Genomic DNA, 25643 nt, shown 5'->3' with positions numbered 1-25643 from the left:
GATTTTACACGATTTTAAGGGATTTTAAGGCTCTTAGTTCGATTTTGCGGGATTTTAAAGATTTAAAAAGAATTTCCGCGGATGACAACAGATTTCAAAGTATTTTAAGAAATATCGCAAAATTCCAAAAGTCACAGGCTTTCAATTCAAAAGATGTCGCCGTAGTATTCTCACTAATTTTGAAGGAATTCAGGAGGATTTTAAAGAATTTTTACGAAAGTTATAGGATTATAATAATAAGAGATTTTTATCAAGTTTTGAAGATTTCAAGCGATTTCAAAAGATTTCACTGAATCTTAAAGAATTTTAATGGATTTCCATCGAGCTTCATTATTTTATACGGGTTACAAGAGACTATGTACGATATCTATGGATTTCAAATGCTTTCAAGGAATATATTACACGATAAAAAATAAATTTAAAAAATAATGATTTAATGTGTATAATAGTATAAAAAGTATAATTTTAACAGCCGAAACACAGGTTTCACTTAGCATATTAAAAAAACATAATTAGAAAGAGGAAACTTACGTATGCGTATCAGCATAATAAAAATGATATACAATTTATTTGGTAAAAATAGGTTAATTTTTGAAATTATTAACTTAAAAATAACAATATAATTTGATTCATATTGTTTTTTCGATGAAAAGTTTAATATTCAATTCAATTTATTCTCTCTCATGTATGCCCTGGTGGGTTTTTACATATACAATATAAATATACAGTGTTATAATATAATAAGCCGTTTATAAAAATTATGTGACTCAAAATATTCTAATTTTTGCAAAAATATGAAAAGTTTAATATTTTAATGCAGTGATTTCAAAAAACGGTATATGTATTTGTTAAATTTTAGTCATAAAAAAACGTATTACTTAACTAATTTACAAAATATTTTTAAATTATTTTGCACACAAAAAGTATAAATTCTATCAATATTCAATTTTATTACATGTTTAAAAAAGAAAAAATTTTTTTTTTAATTTACAAACTATTGTATGCTAGGGCGTATCGAAAAAGTAAAGTTCTTTATTCGCAGTTCTAATAGGGATCAAAACTTTTTTATGGGAGTTAAAAAGACTCGCCTAAAGTTTCCTTCAAAAATTTTTTGTCTGAATCCTAGCTATAGTCCAAAATCACTAAGAGCGACATATACTTCTTCTTATTTATAAAAGAATAATAAATAGCTAACTAAACAATTTGAATGAAATTATATTTTTATTTGTAAATTAAACCGGGAAACCAATCAATAATGAAAAAATTCAATTATTTTTATAAAATAAATGAAAAATTAAATTGTATAACCTAAAAAGTTGCAAAATACTCAAAAAACTCCATATTCAAAATCTACAAGAAAATTTACATGGCAAGGAACTATGGTTTAAATCATGTTAGGGCGCATCGTGTAATCGTTAATCAAAGCAAATTCTGGTCCAACTACCCTAATATATCCGTACGAAAAAAATATTATAGGACATTCAGTATGGGCCTATCATAATTTTACTATACTGATTTTTGATCGTGTTTTTATGTTTCAAGAAAGATCATTACAGAAAATAATTATAAGAAAGTCAGTACACAAATAAATAATGTCAAAATATCGAACGAATTTTTGCAAAGAATAGAGAAACTACAAACTTTGAAAAGGAATTTCAAAGGATTTGTTAGGATTTTCAAAGAACTAAATTCTAGAGAATGAAATTTCATGCGATTCCAAATATGTCATGAAGGAATTTCACCAAATTTAAATGATTTTATTGAATCTCCCAGGATTTTAAGGGATTTCAAATAAGATTTTGATCAATTTTAACGATTTTTTAGAGAAGTTTAATGACTAAGTTTAATTTAAATTATGTTCATGAAACTTCATGCGATTTCTGCTTATTCTAGTGAATTTTTACGATTTCCAAATATTTCAAAGAATATTAAGGAATTAGACAACTTTGAAAGGATTTGAAAGATTTTAATTTATTTTGAAACTTTCCAAAGAATTTCAAGATTTTGAAAAAATTGCAAGGGATTTCAGAGAACTTCGTAATATTTCTAAAGATTTCAAAGCATTTGACAAGTTTCAAGTGATTTTCTACAGATTCCTAACTATTTCAAATATTTAAAAGAAATTCAAAAGGGGCTTAACAAAATATTTCAAGGGATCTCTTCGGATTTTACCAGATTGAAAGAGATTCCAAACAATTTTCATAGATTTCAATAAAATTTCAGACGATTTTAAACATATGAAGGGAATGCCTAGATTTCTGATGTGTGAAGCTTATTTTCTAGAATCGCTATTTTTATGTACTTCCATATGACATTATGAGTGGTATAAATAAATAGTTTCCTTGCAGTTTTTCTACTTTTTACATTAATTCCTGGAATATTATTTTATTATTTTTAAATGTTTAGCAGAGCGCAAAAAACCCGAAAAGTTAGCCCGGGAATTTTATTTGACCGGGAAAACCCCAGGAGTTTTATTTAGGATCAGGATTTTTTCTTCTATCGCAAAATCGACTTTTTTCATCATTCTTCTTCTGTTTATTGTTTATCCGAGAATCGGAGAAAGGAAAATCTGATGGCTTTATGCATTGCATATGATACCATCAAGCGTCTTCGATTATTGCTTAGGTTCTTTTAATTTTAATTATGATAGATAATATTTTTTCTCTTAAATGGGTTGAAAGCTATCAAAATTATTTATAAAAGAAGGCAAGATGAAGAAATTTTATTAACCATGTAAGAAGATATTGCACGAACAGTGCAAATTACAAGATTTTCTTAAAATTTAAATAAATTCTAATATTAAAGAAACGTCCCCAGTAATCTAGATGCCGATTTCCTTGCTTTTTATTTGATTTAAATGGATTTAATTTCTATTTGCTAAGATAAAATGCCAGGAATAAACGGGTTTTATTATTAAATATTACTTTTAACATAATTTTTAATAATATATTCAATTTATAACCAATTGTCGCAATTATTTTGATTGTAACGATTACTGGGACATTTACCTTGATAAACATTTAATTAAGTTGCTACAAAAAAATGGCAAAAATCAAAATGATCTAAAGGACATTAAAAATTGTTTATTATATTATATTTTATTTAAATTTTGAGAAAACATTGAAATTTGTACTAATTTTGCAAGTATTTTTGAAAAAATGACAGAATAACTTCATTTTTGCTCATTTCATAGACAATTCCGATAGCTTTCAACTTATTTAAGATTAAAAAACTTTACCATCGATAAATAGGGGGTGCCATACTGGTAATCAGCAATGTAATTTCGATTAATATATATATATTGAGGATAAGTTTGGCACCTGTTGATAAATTATTGTTTTCTTCCCGATATAAATTTCATGTAGATATATTCTTAAAATTACCATTTCTATACGTTAGTTTGGGACTAATTACAAAAATAAATCTTTAAATTAGTTGAGAATAAACCGGAAATTACAAATTGCCTATTCATTATACACACTCTGTATTTATTTTAATGTTTATTATCCTCATATCGTTTTCTATATAATGATTTTATAGAATGACTTTGCTATTATCACGAAAAAGAATGATAGGAAAGTCATTATAGACATGAACTGATTTTCCTATAATATTTTTTGAAACGAGACAATATTTGAAATGAAATTGAAAGTGAAAAAAAGATTTGTAAATTGGCAAACTCACAGTCGCTTCGCATGCCCATGGCTAGACACTTTTGAAGCCTACAATATTGGCAGCGGTTTCGGTGGTGTTTGGTAACTTCACAAGATTTACTTCCCCTGCACTGATAACCAAGTTGTTTTCGAATGCTGCGTTTGAAGAATCCTTTGCACCCTTCACAACTTATCGCCCCGTAGTGCCTTCCACTCGCTCTGTCCCCACAGACCACACAAAGCTCTAAGGATAGACCCAATCCGAGAGAACCTCGAACGTCTCTTGATAATTTAATCTGCAAACAAGAAAATTAGATAATTGAGAAGGTACAAATTTGCCCTGAAGCCTCTTTCTTATTGGCTTAGTCTTGTGCAAATTTGCCTTATAACCTTACTATTAGTCATTCAGACAAACTAGGAACATCGAGAAAAACCAATATTTAGCATTTTTTTTATCACTTTTCGTTCTCTTTCAATTACTAAATAATACAAAAACTAAATATGAATTGAAGGACATTTTGATTGTAACTGACTACTGAAATCCCTATAAAGCGCAGCATTTAGAAAAAATATCAAAAATGTAGCTCACGGTAAAAAAAGAAGTATTAACAAAAAAATAAATTTTAAAGCTTTTATCAAGGGCAAATGGTATGTTTTTATGTCATAAACTGTCACGTTCCCCATGTAGGTCCGCATTCTTATTTTTAAACTAGAAGATATCTCGCGAAAAATTCGAGAAGCGACCGAGAATATATCAATGCAACGTGTTTTGTTTGAATGATTCAATTACATTCATTTATCATTCATAATTTAATCAAAAGGTATTAAATCAGTTAAATTTCACGGTCTGTTTCGAAAATAAATTTATTTTAAAAGTGCAAGAAATAAATATTGAAAATCAGAGTAAAATATTTTCAAAATTCACTTGAGTTCATTTTGAAATCATTTGAATTCTGTTAAATCCCATTGAAGTGACTTCAACTAGTTGTTTGCCTATTCATCTTTTTTATATTAAACTTTAAATTACTAATTACTTTTAATTTTTCATTTGCTTTCATTATAAAGTAAACTAATCAAACATTTTAATACATTTGCGCAATAGAAATTTTTGGAACAAAACAAATTTGTTTGACTACTAACGGTATCGGTGCCTGATTTTTTCTTCAGTGGATTTACAATACGATCACACTTTTAACCCGAAAAATTGTGAATTGATTCTAAGATTTTAAAGAAATATCAACTTCAAGAAATTGCATATTTTTGAAAATAGCTTTGAATATCCTAATTTCGTCAAAACTCGCATTTTTCCTTCCTAAACAGCATTTAGCCTTTAGAAATGTAAGAATAATTTTTTTCTGAAAAATACTGTAGCGACAAACGTTTCAGTTACAAACAAAGGATTAAATTCACTTCATTTTACTTAATATAAGTCAAATTTACGTGAAGTGCCATTGAAATCGCTTTAAATTTATATTGAATTCACATACATTTCGTTAATTCAGTTAACTTAATTTCAATTAAATTAAATTTTTCAATTAACTTACACTGACCTAAATTTCTTAAATTGATCTAGAACATAGTTAAACTTAATTTTTAATTTTCTTTGACTTGTCTTCAGTAAAATTAATTCACTTGTATTATGTCTCTTCAGTTAAATTCATTTGAATTTAGAAGGTTCAGTTACGTTCACCTAAATTGATAATAAAACATTAAAAAAGTGGAGCTCTTCGAATACTGTTGTGGTAAATAATATTTTACATAATATTCAGGAAACTTTGTTATGTTCTGTTTCCATCAATTTGTCTTAGTGAGTAATAATTAAATACAGGGTGACCGATTTTTCTGTAACTAACTTTCCATTTTCCATGGCAATTATAACAACTATAACAATATATAAGAATTTTGTAATTTAGTTTATATATTTTTAATTTCTTATTCTCTAATATACTTACAGTTTCTTGTTCGTTTGACTTTAAAAGAATACGAAGAATTCGATTCATAAGAGTTCAAACCCATTCAATTTAACTTAAAAATAATTAAAATTAAATGGAAAATTAAACAAAATTCTATTGATTTCAGTGAAATTCGAATGGACTTAGGAATGTAAGGGAAATTTGAAGAATTCGATAAAACTCATAGAAATTAAAGATGAATTAAAAATTCAAATACGTGAAAAAACCGCATTGAATTCAGTAAGTTTTAAATGCATTTAGAAAGATTTAAGGGAATTCAAAAAGATTTGATTGCATGTCTAAGAGTTTAAGGAGAATTTCAAATGAATTAAAATAAAGTGCAACAAATATTTTTCTAACTACTTTAAAATATTTCAAAACCTTTGAGATTCCCTTCCATTTATTGAAATGGGTTAAAGATGTTTTTAAATACCCTAAAATATTTAAAAAGAATTCAAGAAAATTCAGAAATTTGCTCTGAAATTGGTATGGATCTAAATTCAATAGTGGATTATTCTTGACATTTACTTAAAATGCGTCCTGCAGAAATTCCCTAATTTTTTCAAAATCCCTCAATTTCCCTGACCAACAAATTGCATACATTTCCCTGATTTTCAGGTTTTTCCTATCATTTGGCCACTCTGTAAATAGCAATTAAATGGATTATGTTTTAAGAGGAAAGACCTAACGTACCTCCACATCGTTATTCGTTAGATGCTCAATACCAGAATGTAAATGTACCATTCCAGGATGGTGATTCACATTGCGAAAGTCTCTTCCCATTTTGTGATCTGACTTGTCATCATGCAAACTATCTGCATGGTTGCTTTGATCTCTATCTAGATCTCGCTGCAAAATGTTGAATTTTGTTAAAATAGTATAAAAGTGTATTAGTGAATCTATTGTAATTTATAAATCTAAACAACATTAAACAACTGATGTAAAACAGTTTCACAAACCATGGCTGGGTGGTGAGCTAAACTACGAAAATCTCTTCCCATTTTATGATCAAGTTTCTCATCACAAAAATTTTCAATCTGGTCGTCTTGATCAGTTTCCATGTCTCTCTGCAATGAAACATGAAATTTTACAATTTTACTGGACAAACAAAACTTTTAATCGTTCCTAATTTCAACGCGTTCGAAATTTCGGAGTGTTCATCATTTCCAGTTTCAATAAATACATATTGAAGAAAATTGTATTTTTCAAAATCTGTACATTTTTATCTCAAGCTTTGAAATATAAAAGTGTTCTAATTTGAAAATGCCTACAGTTTTCAAGATCTCAAGTTGAAAAATGTACTTTTCAAATTGGAAAACCATACAATAAATTGGATTTTCCAAACCTTCCCAAATTGAGTAACGATTTAATCAAATTAAATTTTCGGTTTAGTTAAATACAGAAAATTTAAACTCTTTCCGTATTATAAAGTTTAGAAGTGAGAATGGACTATTTTACATTTTATACGACTTCCAGCTTGAATTCAGTTAAGAACATTTTTAACTGCAGACAATTTCGATATTCAAATTCTATAAAATTGGTTCATTAAATTCGAACTGTTTTACAAAAGTTCATACTTCTGGTAAATCAAAATAGAGTAAGATCATTGAAGGACAAAACAAACGTTAGTTTTCTAATTTTTAGAATTTTAAGCAATTTTGCGCAATTGCTTAGAAACTAATCTAAAATTCAGAAGTAGTAGTAGAAGCATTGTATTTTGCAATCTCCATTTCAATTTTTACTGTAAAATTAAAACTGTAAAATGAAAAATAAAATGAAAACTTACATCCGTATCAGCATCTCTCGAGTGATCTGCGCTAATATGGTGCGACAACCCTCGAAAATCCATTACAACTCTACGTTCCTCGTTCTCGTGATCACGTTGTTCCCTATATTCTCTATCCATTTCCGCCTGAAAAAAACACAAATATTAATAAAATATTTAGAAAATAGATTTTTATTGCAAGTAGTTCGAACAATACATAACTATAATTTAAAGATTTAAATTTAAAGAATCCCTAAAGATCTTTTAATAAATTTTATAAATGCCTCAGGTTATGAGAAATTTAATTAATATGTAAATATAGTATGGGTTAAAGCCATTGCACTTTGACACATGAAACTATCTGGATTGTAAAAGCTCTTTTCTGTGCATCGTCGTCGCAGCAGTATCCAATTATGAAGACAATACGAAAAAACGCATGCGTACAAAGAATTTAATACATCTCTACATTTCATTCGTTTATTCTTGGAATAGTCCTTTTAATAATTTGAAACCATACGACAGACGTTATTTCGCAATAGTCAAGTCGATTTATTATTTTATGCATAAAAAGGTTTACTTATTCATTCTAGATTTCGAGGGGTAAATTCTTAATACCTTCAATTTATCATTTAAAAACCCTTTTTTTTTGTATTCTTTCAGTTTATGGTTTTTATATTTTGAATTATTGAGACTTGATTATTGATCTTTACGATCCATATTACAATCGTGACAATAAAATTATCATGCATTTACATCCTGGTTTTCGAGATATCTGACCTTGAAATGTGCACCAGGACTCTGTTATGACCTGAGTCATTTGAGCAGGTCAACTTACTAGTCATAATCAACTGTATGAAACTACATCTCCAGAAGCGAATCACGTGTTCGAAATAAGATTACAGGTCTCACTCGAGTTCTTATTATAATTTCATTTACAAAAAAATGATGATCAGGTATAACTTTATAGAATCTGAAACACAGTCTCTAAAATTTTTTAAAATGCCTGAACTAACAAATCTTTGAAACACTTAAAATTATAAGTCAAACTATTTTAAATTTAAAACTTCAATATATTGTACATTTTTTCAAGCATGAATAAATGCTGAATCATTTTAATTTCAAGGCTATAAAAAATACTCATTGAAACTTGTACAATTTCAAAGCCTTCTACTCCCAATAACTTTAAATTAAATGTTTTTTTTTTTTTTAAATTAGACAATCCCCAAATAAAATATTTATATTCGACCCAAATAAGTTTGAAATTCTCAATTTAAAATCATTCCAATTTTAAAGTTTTCTTTCAAAAGTTTTTCAAATGTTAAAGCTTCCGCTTTGAAATATAATTATATAATTTTGAAGACATCAATTGAAACTATTCCAGTTTTACCGCTTAGCATTCAAATTTCTTTAACACGCGGATTTCAAATTTAAAGCTCTTAAAATTGAACAATTTAAAACCAGAACCTCAATTTGTAAAAAGGGCCTATAGGGCCATATGCTTTTGAGTACTTTTCCTAGTTTTTTATCGCCTTAGATGAGCGTTTTATTAATAATATACCAAGGTTGTGTTGATAATGTAATGTTGCCATAAATGAATGAAAGATTTTTGGATTGAAGTTTCGAGCTGATTCGCGGTTTCGACAAAGCTACATGTATCGTCTTCAAATATAACATACTTTTTCAGAAAATGTAGCGTATATGAAATACATGTCACAAATTCATTTAAAACAATATATGTACGGTTCGCATTACTTTTATTAAGTTTTATTCATATGAGAAATCTAAATTGATTCCCCAAAATGGCATAGTGTATCGCATGGGCTCTTTTTCAACAACGGCCTTAATCGTATAGCAATTTATAATAATTTAAAAATCAATGCATTCAATCTTTCATTATTTCATCTGATATCAAGCGACAGTTAAAATTTCTGGATTAGTTTTGCTCCTAAAACTATGAATTACAAAAGTCCGGGTGTTAAAAGAAAGAACTGACATTTTCAGGGACTTTCAGATCTCAAAAAATTCTCGATCGTTTTCCGGTTTCCCGCTTCAGAGGCCACCTTGACACAAAATTTTAAGCATCATAATCCCTACTGGGGTAAAAATAATCTGTACAAAAAGAGAGTGGACATTCAATCAAATAAATTTAAAGACAACGAAGACTCGATAAAAAAAACTGCAGGAATTGTCTGAAATTACGTAAAACATAATAAACATTAAAAAAGAATGTCAGTATTTCATTAAACCAATATAATTTTTACCGTTTTGTTTCGTTATTCTTTTTTTAAACAATTTTTCTAACATGGCTTCAATAAAGACTCAAACAATCTTCCACTATATTGATTTTTGTTTGGCTGAATTTTATTGAATTAAAAAATATATATGCCCGCGGGACGCTTCGCGCCAAGTTTGAGCGCGCCTAGATTGCGCGGGTACGCTCTCGCGCTCGTTTTCGTACGTTTGATGCGTACATTTTAAGTTATTTTTTTTTAATATTGTGAATACTATAACTTAAATTTAAAACTGTGATTTAAACTTCTGAGGAATTACAGCCATAAATTGTAAATAAATTATTTTCGATTTGATTTTAAAGAAGGTTCTAAAAGCACCTACGCCTTTGACGATTACATTCTCATTACGAAACTCGCGCTTCGCGCTCGATGATTCGTGTCCACTTCAAAAACTTCATCAAGATAATTTTAAATCTTTTTAAAATCTACTAAAAATAACGTTTTAAACTTACGGATCTCTTAAAAAATCAAAATTGCATATTTTTGAAAATGAGCCAACTTTTTGGAACTTTTGTCTTATTAACAAATTTCATGATAACAGTTTCCAAAAAAATTTATTTTATATCTAGTAGAAATTTGGATTGATATTTCCTAACCTAATAAAAAATTTTTCTTCTTTTTTAGAAAATTTTCAAAATGTTGAAAAGCACATAACTTTTCTAATTTTCATCGAAATTAAAAATTTTATTTGGATCATTTGCAAGTCTTCTACCCATCGATAAGAAACTTTAACAAAAAATTTCAAATTTAAAAAAAAAATTGTTTTCAAATTTTAAAAATGCTCTAAATTTTTTAATTTTGGTTGAAAATATCTGCTTAACGAATTTAGCCTTCATTTTGGGAACATTAAGAAGTGTATCAAAGACCGACTTGATTGGATAAATCCTTCAAAAGTTAGCGTGGCTACAACATTCAGGTAACCATACATACAGACACCGAGGAAACTTGATGATTTTCGGAATCTGTGAGTGCCGAAACGTTAAGATCCGTTAAAAACCAAAGATCGAAAATTTGGACGATTACACTACACTCTCATGAATAAGAATGTTAAATATATATTTAATATAACAAAAATATATAACATATATTATATATAATGTAATAAAAAATATAATATAAATATACATAATATATGGAAACGAGAGAAAAATCGGGAAATTTTACTGGTTGGGGGGGTTAGAGATTTTGAAAAAAAAAATTTGCAACAATCAGGGAATCTTTTCTTTGGATAAAATGGACAGGAAGGAATTAGGACTATTGAAAATAAATTTTCGCGGTCACCCTGATTTAATATTCTTGTCACGAGTAGTAATTTTTTAGCCTGCTAATTCTATCTCTTTTTTTTTTAGATTCTCCCTCCTGAAGATTGTATTTTCAGTTAAAAAATTTATTATTTGGTTAGAAATTCAACAATTTTGTTTGAAAATTCATCCTTTTTGGTCGAAAATTCGCCCTTTTGGATTGCATATTTTTTATGGTAGAGTATTCATCATTATTGTTTGAAATAAATAAATGTGAATTTTTTACATTTTAATTTGAAATGGTTTCATTCCGTTTATAAAAGATTCCATGCTCAAAAATATACAAGCTTAAAATGATGGCCTCTAAATATTAATGGTAGGAGAAAATAAAAAATTGGTCAAGGAAAAGAGCGGGAATCAGCAAATGTTTTATCCTTGTTCTTTAAGCTATCTGAGCGATTAGGGAAATCTTTCCTTAGGTTTTCCTGAAGTATTCAGGCTCAGCAAAGCTAGGCGTGTTGCAAGTTGCAAGAGCTAAACTAGAGCATTTGCTCTCTTGCTGCATTCTCCTCCTTGGAGCGTTTTGAGAGTGTAGAGGTGAATAGAAAGAGATGGTCCCGAGTGGGTTGAGGACTCCTGGTGTTTCGTACCGATAACCATGGCAAACCATAGCGTGCTACACTTACTGACTATCATAAAATGAGTGGAGTGGTCCATTTCCCTTTATCGCCGATCCTTTTACATTTACAATCTACTGCAGTACTACACTACTCTAAATCCAACTACGTGCCCCGTGTGAATGGAACCCTGACCAAGAATCAGACCACGGTCCGTACTCTTGAATCTGCAAGCGCTTCTCTCGTTCACGCAACGCACGATCTTTTGTTGCTAAGGCGTTTTAGAAAGGAAATTATTTTACAGAAATCCACTGCTCTATCTGATGTATAACAGATCTGTTGCCCATAATAATCACATGGATAATAATCAATTTCAATCTTATTTATTTTTCTTTTAGACATTTTTCCTTTATTAGTAAATCAGGTCTCGGACTCATTTGAGAAATTTAAAACAGCGTCAGAACAGGGTGGCCACTCAAAATTAAAAAATATCCCTGGCTATTTCCCTATTTCCAGCTCAAAAATTACATTTTGACAGGTGGACTTTTCGGCTTTAGCATCGGTGGTTCAGTTAGTTAGGCGCCCGGACTTCACGTTGGGGGTCCGGGGTTCGATCCCTGAGCCGGTGCCTCTGGAAATTTTTTCGATGTACCTTTACCGAGGTTCTGGTGGTTTAGCACCCACTTTATGCTGTAGGTCTCTCCATCGTTTACTTGGCTGCAACTCAATCTGTGAATGATGCGGTAAAAACCAGGTTTTGCCCAATATGTCAGATTAGGTACGCTGCTCTTATCAGATCACTTGATTGCATTACAAAAATGCGTCCATGACTGATGATATATACTGGGACAGATCCATGCAAATTAATCATAAAATCAAACTCTACAAAAAATGCCTTTGACATGTTGGGCTGTAACCCAAGATGTTTTGCGCGGTACTTTTTCTTTTGAACTAACCTCAAACCTGAGACGTAATTTCATGAAAAAAATCGAAAACCATACCCTTATTACATAAAATATCGTGTATATCGAGTCAGAGAAGTTTTTTTTTCGGTCTCGCTTTGGTTCATAATATACTATTAAATAAAGTTAATGTAGCTATAATTTTTAAGCCCAAAAATATACATTTTTAACAAAAGGTGTTCATTTTCAACCTACGAAGATGAATGTTCAACCAAATGATCGAATTTTCAAACGTAAAATATAAAATTTCAACCCAAAACAGTTGCATTTTCAAACAAATAGTTGAATTTTCAACTAAAAACATGAACTGTCAATCAAGGTTGATGAATTTTGTCGATAAAAAGATTACTTTTTAATGAAATACTTAAGTTTTCAACAAAATAATTAAACTTTCAACCAAATTGTACAATTTTTGAATAAAAAAAGATCAATTCTAGACCAAAAATATAATAGTAGACATTTTAATTTAAAAGAATTAAGTTTAAACCAAAAATAGCTGGATTTTCTTTTTGGGTTACATTAATACATTTCTCATTAAAGCGAAAAATAACGGGAAAAAGGGAAATTTTCTTGAAAACCGGAGAAAGAAGAGGAATTTTTTAAAAAGGTGGAAAAGAGGGAAATAGGGGAAAGGATGTGAAAGCTGTGATTTAGTTTAGGTAAGGAAATATTCGCTTTTTTGTGATCCACGAATTAAAATACAGATTTTGGAGTTTCGATGGAAAATCATACCATAACCTGTGCCCTATTTGGTAACATTATTCCAGACTAACTCCTGGTTTTCCCTTGAAACCCTTAAAATCTTTAAAATACCTTGAAACTCGTAGAAATAATTTCAAATCCTATAATGTCTAATAACCTTTTAATTGATTTAAATATGGTAAAATACCTTGAAATCTCTAAAATACATAGAAATCGCTGGAAATCCCTTGAAATTTAATTTATTCCGTAGAATTCTTTTGCATTAGTGTTTTATTTCCTTCAAAATATTACAAACGTTGTTGCGTCCTTCAGGGTGGCCGCTGGACCGGGAAAACCGATAAATGACCGGGAATTCGTTGAGGCCGGGAAAAACCGGGAAATGCCAGTGAATTTTTTTACCGGGAATTTAACAAATTTGTAGAAGAAAAATCTTTCAAAGTTCGATTTTAAAAGATTTTAAATAATTAGTGGAATTGTTATGTTTTTCAGTTATGCTATTATTTAGCTTACAATGCGTAATTTAAACTGCTGTTACTTCAAAAATTTTCCATTAAAAATTTTTATTTCTAAGCTTACATTTTTAATTTAAAGCATTTTTAAATGCTTTCTTAAAGACTTGAACAAATAAAAAATAAAAGCCTTTGACGTTGAAAATTTTGAATTAAAAACATTTTTATTTAATAAATAATTTTTTTTTTAATTTATCTGTACTTTAGGTAATAAAAAGTGAACAAAAACAATTTCACAAACGATTTTAAACCAGTTCAAAATTGAAGAATTTTCAGATTTTAAAGTTAAAATTTAAACGGTTTCAATTTGAATGTCTTAGCCATTAAACAAATGTGAACGTGTGACTGATAGTTTATAAACTATTTTCAACTTAAAAATAACTTAAAAATAATATTTAAAAGTAAAGAATCTTTAACTGAATTGTTTGACATAGAAAACCTGGAATCGTTAAAATTTCGAAGAGCCTTTGAACTTTGAACGTTGCAATTTTAATTGTTGTATTTGAAAAATGCTTAACTTGTGAGTGCAATTTTTAAATTTTCATAATAATTTACAACTGAACATTATTAGAAAAAATTGTAATAATTTTAAGAGATATTTAGGAGTCTTAAAAAGATAAAAAATTATCATGTAAACTTTAGAAATTTTTCTTAAAATTTTCTAGAATCTTTTTTGACAATTTTGTTTACAACTTTGAATTTTTTAAAAAAATATTCTCTTAAAATAATTTTTCAAAATGAAAAGCTATTTTTAATTTTCCTAGGAATTTTAAGAAAATGTTTTTATTCTTTTGAAGCCTTTCACAATTCTTGAAAAAAATCTATTTTTTTTTTCTTTAAAATCTGCGAAAATCTACATTTTGTTTTATATTAGGCTATCATTTCAAGCTTTACATTAAGTTTAAATCTTTTTAAAACTTCTGCGTATCTCTTAAAATTATTCAAATTTCGTCTACAGCTAATAATGTTCAATTGTTATTTATACATCAAAATTGTAAAGAAATTTTCTAAAATTTGCAGGATTTTCTGGAAAATGTAGAAAAAATTCAATTCATTTTGACAGATATTTAGCAGTTCTGAAAAAATTTCGAAAATAATTTTAAATTGAAAACCAATTTAAAACAACTTCTAGATTTCTCAAGATTTTGAAATAAATTTTTGAAGCTTTCCAATTATGTTTAACTATTTAAGAAGAAAATAATTGAATTTCTAAATTAAGAAGTGTTTAGTTAATTTTTTTTTCAATTTTTCAATATTTGATGTTTCTATCTTAAAATTCCTTAAAATTATATAAATTTGAACATTTTAAAGTTCATTGATTGATTTTTCAATTTAGAGCATTGAAAATGATAACGTGGATTCATATTTGTTTTATATTGAAAAATGTGAGTACCTTCAATTTTATACGCGTAAATTATTGAGCATTTGAATAAAAAATTTTTTAATTAAAAACTTTTAAATTTCAATTTTAAAAGTTCAAAAATTAACAGTTCCACTTTGAGTGCTTTCATTTAAAGCTCAGTTTTTATTACCTCGAGTGGAAAATTTTGTAGCTTTAGTGTTCCATTTTTTAAATTTCATTGACCGTGAAAAATGTTTGCAAACCGGGAAATGACCTGAAATTTATTTTGTCGATTAAAACGGCCATTCTGATCCTTAAAAAATACTTAAAACTTAAATACTTAAACTAGATGTTACGGGTAAACATCCATTTTTCTCTGTGTTGTAATGGCAGTGTGATAAAACTGTAGTAAAATAGAGATAGGTACTACAAAATGGGTCTAAGTGTAAATCCAGGTTTAATTTACTTTTGAAGAAGACTAATGACCACTAAAATCTTGAGGAAACAAATTCTGGGATAAGAATTGACCAAGAACATTTTTCCATTTTAGTATGAGTGAGCCCCAAAATATCAGAATGTTACAAATAAATTCAGTTATTAGTCGAGTTCGAAAGCGTGGCTCAGTCGTTAACGTGCTCAGATTATGATCCCTGATAAAATGAGCCATTCAGGTCTCAACCTCCAAAAACTAAAAGTAAATGAAAAGTACATTTTGAAAAATACAATATTTAGAAAGTCAAACCTACTTCTCAATTATTTGCGAGGTTCTGGTCCGATTTAGTATTTTAGTTTGCCTTATTTTTAAATTTCCAATAGGAAAAGAATCAGTGCAATAAATTATGAAATATTATAAAAAAATGTTTGACCATTTACCTTGGTTTCTAAGGCACTTTTAAAGAATTTGAGGCAAACCTTTTTCACAAAAGTACCTGAAAATCTGAAAATCTAAAGACCTACCCAACAACCTCTGACCCTGAAGACTAATTCTTCATGGGGTCTAAACTCTAAACACTCTAAACTAAGTCCTAAAGGCCTTAATAAGTCGAAGGCCCCAAAATTCTACAGTAGATTTAGATCCAAGGATTCTTTTCATTCCTCCGGCAGCGATTTCTCAAGTTCAAAGTGCGAGGGAAAAGCAGTGGATTGCCGTATAGTTATAGCAGTTATAGTATCGACACTTTTAAGTTTTACAGCTAGGAGTATAAAGGTCTGACTAAAGTCACTGAAGGGTAACAGCCATAACGAATGAGGCGATTTTAAAATTTATGGATATGTTCATAAGATGAGATTCAATTTTGCTGAAGTAGTGATTATTTATTGGCAAACGCTTCATAGTCAAATATTATATATAACAATATATAGTCAAATATTTGACATAAGCTTGGCTAGTTATCCTGAATTTTCGGGACGACCAGACCGAGCCACTGAAAAATATTGAAAAATTATATAAAACAATGACCATTATAATTCCAAAGACCTTGTTAGAGTATTCTCCCTTGCTCAAAATAAACTTCATCAACTAACTTTTTTCCATATTTATTAAAAAGCCACGCACTGGAATGATTTCCTTCTCAGTTATTTTTAAATTTAGTCCACTCGACGCACGAATTTTCGCCTTGAAATACAACTCTTTAACTCTATTCTATAAATAACATAATACGCTTCCTAAACAAAGCAGAGAAGGTTTAAATATAAAATGGAGTTGAATAACCAAATAATTGAAAAATACATGATCTAGTTTTTTACTGTGCAATACAGTTGTTAAAAGAAATATTTAATAAACATTTGTCAATTGATTACTACGCGTTGATACATAGAAATTTGCCATGTAAAATTGATCACTTTTTTAATGAAAAACTTATTTTGACTAACTACAAACTCAAAAAGAAAATTTTCTTTCAACAGAATTGACTGAATTTGTTTGATCCAAAAAAATGGGTAAAAGAAGAAAATTTGAGTTAAGTAGAACAATCTCCTTTTCTCTAATCAATCAACGTTTTTGGATGATTCGTTTTGTTAATTTAACGAAATATTTGCTTTATTTTAACAAATATCTTGTCGATTTATTCAAATCTATTGATTAAATACAGCAAATTATTTATATTATGTTAAATAAACCAAATTGTAGTGACCTAATGTTTTTTCTTGGATCAGCGTCAACCAAATAAATGTTGTGTGGATTTCAATCCACAGAATTATTCATATGTTTGATAAAATAAGCCAAAATTTTAATAACCAAAAAATGTTGTTATATTGATAAAATATTTAATGACAAAAATTAACTGTAATTGATTTAAAAATAGGATTAAGTTAATCAGTATAAAGTATATACTTGAAAAAATTAAATGTAAAAAAATCTAAATGATCTCTTTTATTTATCAATTATATGGATCGTTTGGGATTCGAAAGGTGCTAGCAGTGGCAATACAGAAGTAGATAACCAATATTTTTCCGAAAATTGGTCTCTTGTATACAAAATTATTTAAGAATCCAATACATGTTCTACTAAAGGATTTGTTGTTCGAAATCTTATTTTATAAAAAAAAGGCTCCAATTTAAATTTGAGTTAAAATTTTGTCATAGAAGTAATTTTTTTCTTCCTTTCAGAATCGATATTCATAAAAATTGAGGAGTAAACGAACAACGCTTGATAAATCCACTTCAGTTAATTTCTCAATATTTAAGGATATATTGTAGCTTGCGATTCGCTGATGAAAACGAAATTAAAAATAAACTACTATTCATCAGTTAGACTTTTTGATTAATTTTTTTTTATTTAATACTGTTTTGAAGTCATTAACTAAATGAAAATGGATGTGTTCACTTTTGATTCAGTATAGACATATTGCACTGATTATTCCGGTTAATGATATAAATTAAAATGTTTTGTTTACATGCAAAATCAGAAGATCATTTTGTACATGATTACTATATTTGTAATTTAAAATACAAAAATTTAAAAATACGTAAAATTATATATATATTATAGGAAAAATATTTTTGAATTTTAAACGGTGTTAACATGTTTAATATGCTTGACTTATTTATATCAAGAATCTGTAGGCGAAATTTTTTTTAAATTCATTTGCTTTTATTATATGTAGAATATAACGTAAAAACACTTCTTTTATAATGTGATATCAATACAGTCAATCCTGATTTTCTTGAAAAAGAATAATTTTGTCGGGTCAAAGATTTTTTATTCTCATTCAGCATCCCTATATCTCGGAAGTTAGTGTGTATCTTTATAATAAATTTGAAATATCTCGAGAGTGAGAGAGCGTTTATTTTTATTACATGTTTAATGATTTATTAAATCTATTTCTACGACATTGGATATTTTTCAGATCAAACTTTTTTTAACATAAATTCAGTATCAATTCAGCTCGGGGGCAAATATTTGTTTTATCTTTAAAGGATCATTTTCATTTCACAGAATGTTTTTTCGTTCTCCTGAAACATTACGATTTTGTTGGTTATCAAGTTATATACTTTCATTCTTAATTTATTATATACTCAATGAAATCTTTAATTGCTAAGAACTATACTGTTCATTGATAGAAAAAATAAAATATTCTTCTGTTGACACTTTTCAAAAACCACATCATTTCATATATTACCTCCTCCAATTAACGAATTCTCCTGTCGTATAATCGTCAGTATTGACATTTTTCACTTTTTCACAACACTTTTTCTTCAAAAAACACTTTGATTCAGTCCTCCACTTTACGATCTATTGAAAAAATCATATCAGGAGCTATACCTCGAAATCTAAAGCACAGTCTAGATTTACAATGTCACCCGTTACAAATCAAATAAGAACCCACAAAAACACTTTTTGATACACGAAATTTCTCAACAATACCTCTGAAACCAAGGCGTGATTTATAGAGCGTAATCTCCTGAAGAACAGATGTGCGGTTAGATCTCACAATCTGGATCTTAAATTATAAAAGAAAAATCACAAAACTGATATTATAACAGAAACTAATTGTAAAGCAAAATTCTCGTTCAGAAAAGTATAAGGCGTTGATGAGTTCGTCAGCAACAGCCTTGGCACAATGACGGTGAATATTCTGGTCGTGTACCGTCCACCGTTCACCTAATCATGAAAGGTCACCGCGAGTTGAAAGTGTATCGAATAGTGGCCATTACGTACGACATTTTCAATCACTTCTCACAAAGCCCTTTCAAAAACTGATAGCTATCTTAAAATCCATAAAAATTCCCTGATTTTGACAGTACAATTTTTGGTTTCAATACGCTACCTGTTGTCGCTGGTGCACTCATATCAGCGTTGCGTGTCGGCGTTCGGGTCACGCACGTTCTTGGACATTTGTGGAATAAATGAGGCTGCCGTATGAGCCTGAAGCACGCCGATCTCCCGAATTGAGAATATAAGAAGAATAATGAAAACTCGCGAGATATTTTCTCAGGTGTAATTTTCAAGCACAGATCATGACGAAGCGCACACCGCACCGCGGAATAAGAACAGCGAAGCAGAGTCGTTACAGTTCACCTTGCGCAGGTGAACGCAGGCAGACCGACCGACACACCACACCGACAAGTAGGCAGGCCGTTCCCTACGCTGGCTGGCAGGTTGGCAGGTCACTCTCCGTGGCTCCGAGAACCGACCAGGTGCATTCTCGCCCCGTTTTGCCCTGTTTGTCTGATTTTCTATCTCTGTTTCGTCCGGTCTGAGTGGTACCATCAGACACCATCGGTACCACTGACTTAGTTGATTAAGCTACAGGTTATGGTTATATATATCGCGTACCTATAACACCATTGATCACTTATCGGGCTGGTACTCGTTGGCCCCTATCGCATTTTCGACAATTAAATGCATACCTGTCATAATGGTCAAGACTTATTTTATATCTTATAAATTATACAGATTAGAGGTGCTGTGCACTCAAGAACTGGGAGTGGCTCGCAGCTCTCTGAAAAAGAAAAGATTTACTCTGGGAGGTCAATTGTAAATAAAAAGGGGCAACCGTTCCAGAAAAATATTCTCGGTCATTTTCCCGTTTTAGGACGATTTTCAAATATGAAGACGGTTCATTCGATCAATTTTAGGTAAAAGGTGATTATTTAAAAAAGAGAAATTCTTTTGTTTTTGAGAACTTTTTATGTAATTTGAGTGTTTCCTGTTAACTGACTGTGACGCCTTTTTTTAAACAGGTTTATCATATATCAAATACTATTTTCTTTTTTTTTCAAATTATTTATTTCGCTAGCTTTAAAGAATTCTGTTGAACGCCTCACTATTTACTGATGAGAATATATTAGAAAAAATTGTAAAATATTATGAGATTTAAAATGTGTGTTTTGAATTTATCGACTTTTCATTTTTCCAATTATTATAGTGTTACTATACAAAATCCCTGAGTATCGCTGACGCTTTTTAATTATCCCTATTCATGATAAACTTTTCTTTTAGGTACAAAAAAAACCTTATACCTAGGGTGATCAATAATTTTAATGCAAAAAAAAAGTTTGTTGATACAAATTTTTAACACTTTTAGTGACAAAACTCATATATAATTGTATAGGGGATCATACAAAAATTACGCAAGCCATACATAAAATATATTATTTTTCATAAAAATAGTAAAGTTTTCAACCAAAGTGATAAATCTTTGATTTAAAAAATTAATTCTCAGCGAAAAGTGTAATGGTTGACGTTGCCACCAACAAATATTTTACTTTTTATTCAAAAACAGTTGCATTAAATAAAAAAATATGAATTTTCAACAAAATAAATAAACTTTCAACTAGAAAAGATAAATTTCCAAACACAAATGGAGTAATTAAATTCTCAGTTTCAAAATTAATTTTTAACCTAAAAACGAATTTGTAACCCTACAGTTGAATTTTCAATCTAAAAGATAAATCATCTAAAAGAAAGTTTGAAAAAAAGGTAAATTTTCGAACTAAAAAAAAGTAAAGTAATTAGTTTCTAACCAAAAACAGAACAGATTAATTTTCAGCAAAAAAATTCATTTTCAAGAAAATACCTATGGTATTAATATAGGCAAATTTGCAGACTGGAACGAATCTTGAGCTTTCAACCGAAGATATAATAGATAATGTTTAGTTAAAGAATTATGTTTTTAACATAAAAAACGACTTTTAAAGACAATAATTTCATTTTGACTGAAAACCGATAAATTATCAACTCAGAATAGAATAGTTAAATTTTCGGTAAAAAAAATTATTTTCAAGAGAAAAGTTAACTCAATTGATGGCATATTCTCCTATATTAGTTACCTTTTTAGTTTAACGATGACTCATGAACCAAAAAATAAGTCATTTTTAAAAAAGTAGTTCAACTTCCAACTACGAAGTTGAATAATCAAACAAAATATGAATTTTCAGTGAAAAATTTAATAGTTAATACATATTTAAACTATTTTTAAAAAATCTTAAACCAAAAAAGATAAATTTTTAATAAAATAGTTGAATCCTCAACAAGAACATATTAATTTTCAACCAAACTTCTGTGACTTTTAACCAAAAAAGATGCAATACCTACTAAAATATGGATAAATAAAAAAAAACACTCCCACTCATTTTTCGGGATTCGCTGTACAGTGAAAATTCTGGCATGTAATCCGATATTTAGGGAAAGATATATTGACATCAGGTGTAAATTATTAATTGCGATCTATGCTGTTAACGAAATGTGGTAAATATCGAAAGTTCAAACTGATAAAAAGGTATTGCCCTGGATATTATTATCATCATGAATCAATACTTTGAGTACATGTCAAAAGAAAGAAATTGATAAGGAATAATAGAAACTGATTCTCATTTAAAGATTGCAGAGGTTTTGCTTTTAATCCTTGAATTTCGTATTCTTTATTTGATGAAAACTTTAAAATGAAGTTATTAACAAATTTGTTATTCTTGTCTAAGTTTTCTTATTATATCATTTTTTTTTTAATCTTCCTTCTCCGCAGGAAAATTCTCAAAACTCGGTTTGCTCGTACGTTGCAAAGCGCCTACGGCACGCATCTGTCGTATCTGGCGCTTCGCGCTCGAAAATATATTTATCTCTCGCTACGCACTCGGTCTTTGTACTGCCTCAATATTTGTGAAAAATCCTTTTAAAATTAAAAGTGAAAACATCAACAACTTTAATTTGGTGATTGTGAATTATATTTTGTTAAAGCTACATCGACTCTAACGAACACATTCTTATCACGTATCTCGTGCTTGGCACTCTATTAAAATTTGCCCATGGTGCGAACTTTCCTATTACTATGTTATTCAACTCTATTATATTAATTTTTCTACATCGGTCAGGGCTTACTTATTCATATATTGCAAATAAAGTACAAATTTTATTTTCCATGGTTGCTTTAATATTAAATTTGTTCCTTATTTTTCATTCATCTTTATTCACAACAAATTTGCTGGAAAGCAAATTTGCGGATATAATTTAGGTAAGAAAAATCATTATTAAACATTTTATTGTATCTTGCGTCGTTTTCAGGAAAATTTATTTTTTGTTTTATTGTTATTTTTGTCGATTAAAACCAAAAAATACGCGTCCCATCAAAAAATGATTCATAAAAAATTTGTAGATATTTTTTTGGGTGAACAATTTTAGTCTAGGTGAAAGCACCCTGCAGTAGATAGGAAAAAATTCAACAGCATTTAACTGCATCATTTTGCAAAAATAAAGATTTTCGCTTTTAAATGGAGCTTATATATTCAGAACAAAATATCACAAAATTAGTCAATTATCTGTATGAAACGTTTTTCTTAGACTCGGTCAAAGGTGCGATTTTGACACCTCTATCCATCAATAGATTATCTTTTCTAATATTGCTCCTGGGAATTTAGGAATACTCATATCTCGATGATTATAATTTATCATTAGTATACCTACAATTAAAATATTTTTTTTTAGTAAATAATAGGGAATACTATCATTATTTTATAAAAATCGTAAAATCACTCTGTGATATAATCTTAAATTTTGAAATTTTTTTATCATCGTTATTCTGTGAGATTGGTACGATGGCAGGGAGCTGTTTGATCTTTATATCATTTAAGAACATGACTTGTGATGACAGAAAATTCTCAATTTTTTAGATACCTTAGACCTAAGAATGATATTTTTTCAAGAGACCTCTAAACACAACAAAAGTGTATGGGCTTTTAATAACTCAAAATTTATGGGTCATTACATGGAATATTTACAATCAACATTTTTCCCCACGTTTTGTGTTCGAAAATAATCGACACGTATTTTTGTATTTCAATGTGATATTTGAAAATCTGGAGATACGATTTTTCAAAATTTGGTAATTGGGAAAAATCATGATTGCTTTCAATCGTTCACTGTTCAAAAAAAACAACAGGAGGTATGTTATATATAACATACCTCCTGTTATTTTTTTTTTCATAACAATATAGTGCATTTTTATAACAAATTTTATTTATTTTGAACTTGGAACATTTCTTTTCCGTTTTTTACCTTAAATTTTTTGTTCAAGATTCTCAAATACACAAGATAAATTTGAGAATGGAGAAATTAAAACTCCCAGTGTTACTTTTTGTTTATAAAAATGCAATATATTGTTATAAAAAAAAAACAGCAGGAGGTATGTTATACTATTTTGCAAAGCTTGTGGGTGAATACGTATTTTCAGTACAAGAGTAATTTTTTCTTTTCAAAACTTCTTTTACAGTGAGCGACTGAAAACAAATTATTTTTCCCGATTACCAAATTTTGAAAAATCATATCTCGAGATTTTCGAGTATCACATTGAACTAAAAAAATACGTGTCGATTATTTTCGACTACAAAACGCGAAAAAAAATGTTTTCTAGAACAAAAAATTTGAATTGTAAATCTCCCATGTAAACCCATATACTATTTTTGATTTATAACTTGAAGAATCTTAAATTAAAAAATTTCATGAATCAAAATAAACAACCGTCACAACCTTTAACTTGAAACAACTACGACATAGTCGCAGAGCTGCTAATTTTGACAGCGAAATTTTTCGCACTTTTTCGATTATCTAATGTTGGAAAATGCAGTGGTAAATGAAAAGTCCTTAAATATTTATAAATAATAAAGAAGGAACGCGTTGCATCAATAAACATTATTGATCTATTATAAATCATTAACTACTATAGGATTGTTTCCTCTATTCACTTTTTCGTATATTGCATAGTTCGACTGAAAAATGGAATTTTTTTATTTTTTAGTATGCTTGTGTGTGGTTAAAACTAGAAACATTGGTAAAAAAATCCTGGTGAACTAACTCGCCCTTTCTTTTTGGTCTCCAAATGCATATGCCAAAAACGCAATCTAAAACGATAAATCTTTCAAAAGTTATCCAGTTCACAGACGAAAGTGACGACATGCAGACACCATCATAAAACCGGGTTTTTTTCGGATTCAGGGGGCCTTAAAACATGGAGATTTGAATAAATAGGTGATAGCAAATTTGACGTAAACTGTTTTAGAACTGCGAATTAAAAACTACAATTTTTAATTGAAATTATAAAAATTTTTAAGATAATGAACATATTATTAGTAAGCATCATATTATGTCGTATCCAGTGATATTCAAAGTGATTGGATAGATATGCCACACGGTGAAAAAAATCCGAACTAGAAAGAATATAATAATTTGTGCACTAAAGTGTTTTAACGTTTTTTCTAGTTTAAATTATTGATTGGGTACTAAAAATAAGTTTTAATCAGAAACAAAGGGTTTTAAATGGAATTTACATCTTACATAGTGAAAAAACACATTTTTTGACAAAAATATTTTTATAAACTAAAAATTATTGTACTATTTATTGTGATTTTCCAACATATTATAAACTTAAATGAAATTATTTTGCAGCAAAATTGAACGCAAAGTAGATTTTTATTAATTTATGCATGAAATATTTTACTATTTAAGAATCTGATATAAAATTTCGGTTAGGATTCGTATTTCAATTCCAGTAGTCTATTCTTCATATCCTTTGCATAATCTGGATCGAATTTGTCGCCATATACATTAATTAAAATCTATTTAAACTTACAGTGTATCAAAACTTATATGAAATAGTGAAATACAGTGAAACTCTTCTATAGAGCCAATTTTGGGGGTGACCGTGGGTGGGAACTAACTCATTATAGCCTGATCCGCCTTTGCTTGTTCAAGCTTCAGTGCACGCCTAAGTGGCAACCACTGACCCCGCGACCCCTGCGAAGCTCCAGTTATACCTACCTGTGGCGCGGCGTCAGTTCTCGGAAGGGCTATAGAAGGGAGGGCTATTGAAGCATTTCACTGTAATTGTTTTTTTTTTATAAAAAAACATTTTTTACAACAATGTGTTTTTTCACTGTATAAGATGGAAATTATATCTGAAACAATTTGTTTTTTATGAAGATTTGTTTTTAGTATTCAATCATTTAAATTTAAAATACATCTTTAAAATTGTACCTAATCTTTCTAGTTCCAGTTTTCGGCACTGTATACGCTTACTAGAATATTTTTTTTATAAAAAAACAAACAAATAAGAGTAATAAGAAAAGACGCAAGAATTAGCTGTAAGCTGTAACGTATGAACATAATCTATATTTCCTT

At 28.9% G+C, this 25643-nt stretch overlaps 1 protein-coding gene across 1 annotated transcript in view; it reads right to left on the bottom strand.

Moving 5' to 3' along the window:
* The window catches only part of LOC117176567, an 80220-nt gene that overhangs the window by 49013 nt on the left and 5564 nt on the right, over positions 1 to 25643 (bottom strand). Inside the window, exons 2-5 of the mRNA XM_033366821.1 lie at positions 7392 to 7517; positions 6565 to 6672; positions 6299 to 6454; positions 3685 to 3949 (exon numbers count right to left, since the gene is read on the bottom strand). Of these exons, the coding sequence (XP_033222712.1) occupies positions 3685 to 3949; positions 6299 to 6454; positions 6565 to 6672; positions 7392 to 7517 (655 nt within the window). The remainder of the gene's footprint in view (positions 1 to 3684; positions 3950 to 6298; positions 6455 to 6564; positions 6673 to 7391; positions 7518 to 25643) is intronic.

This window comes from Belonocnema kinseyi, chromosome 7, assembly GCF_010883055.1.
Source record: "Belonocnema kinseyi isolate 2016_QV_RU_SX_M_011 chromosome 7, B_treatae_v1, whole genome shotgun sequence".
In the NCBI taxonomy this organism is placed as follows: domain Eukaryota; kingdom Metazoa; phylum Arthropoda; class Insecta; order Hymenoptera; family Cynipidae; genus Belonocnema; species Belonocnema kinseyi.
The sequence above is the reverse complement of the archived record's forward strand: the minus strand, read 5'-3'. Positions and strand labels throughout refer to the sequence as shown.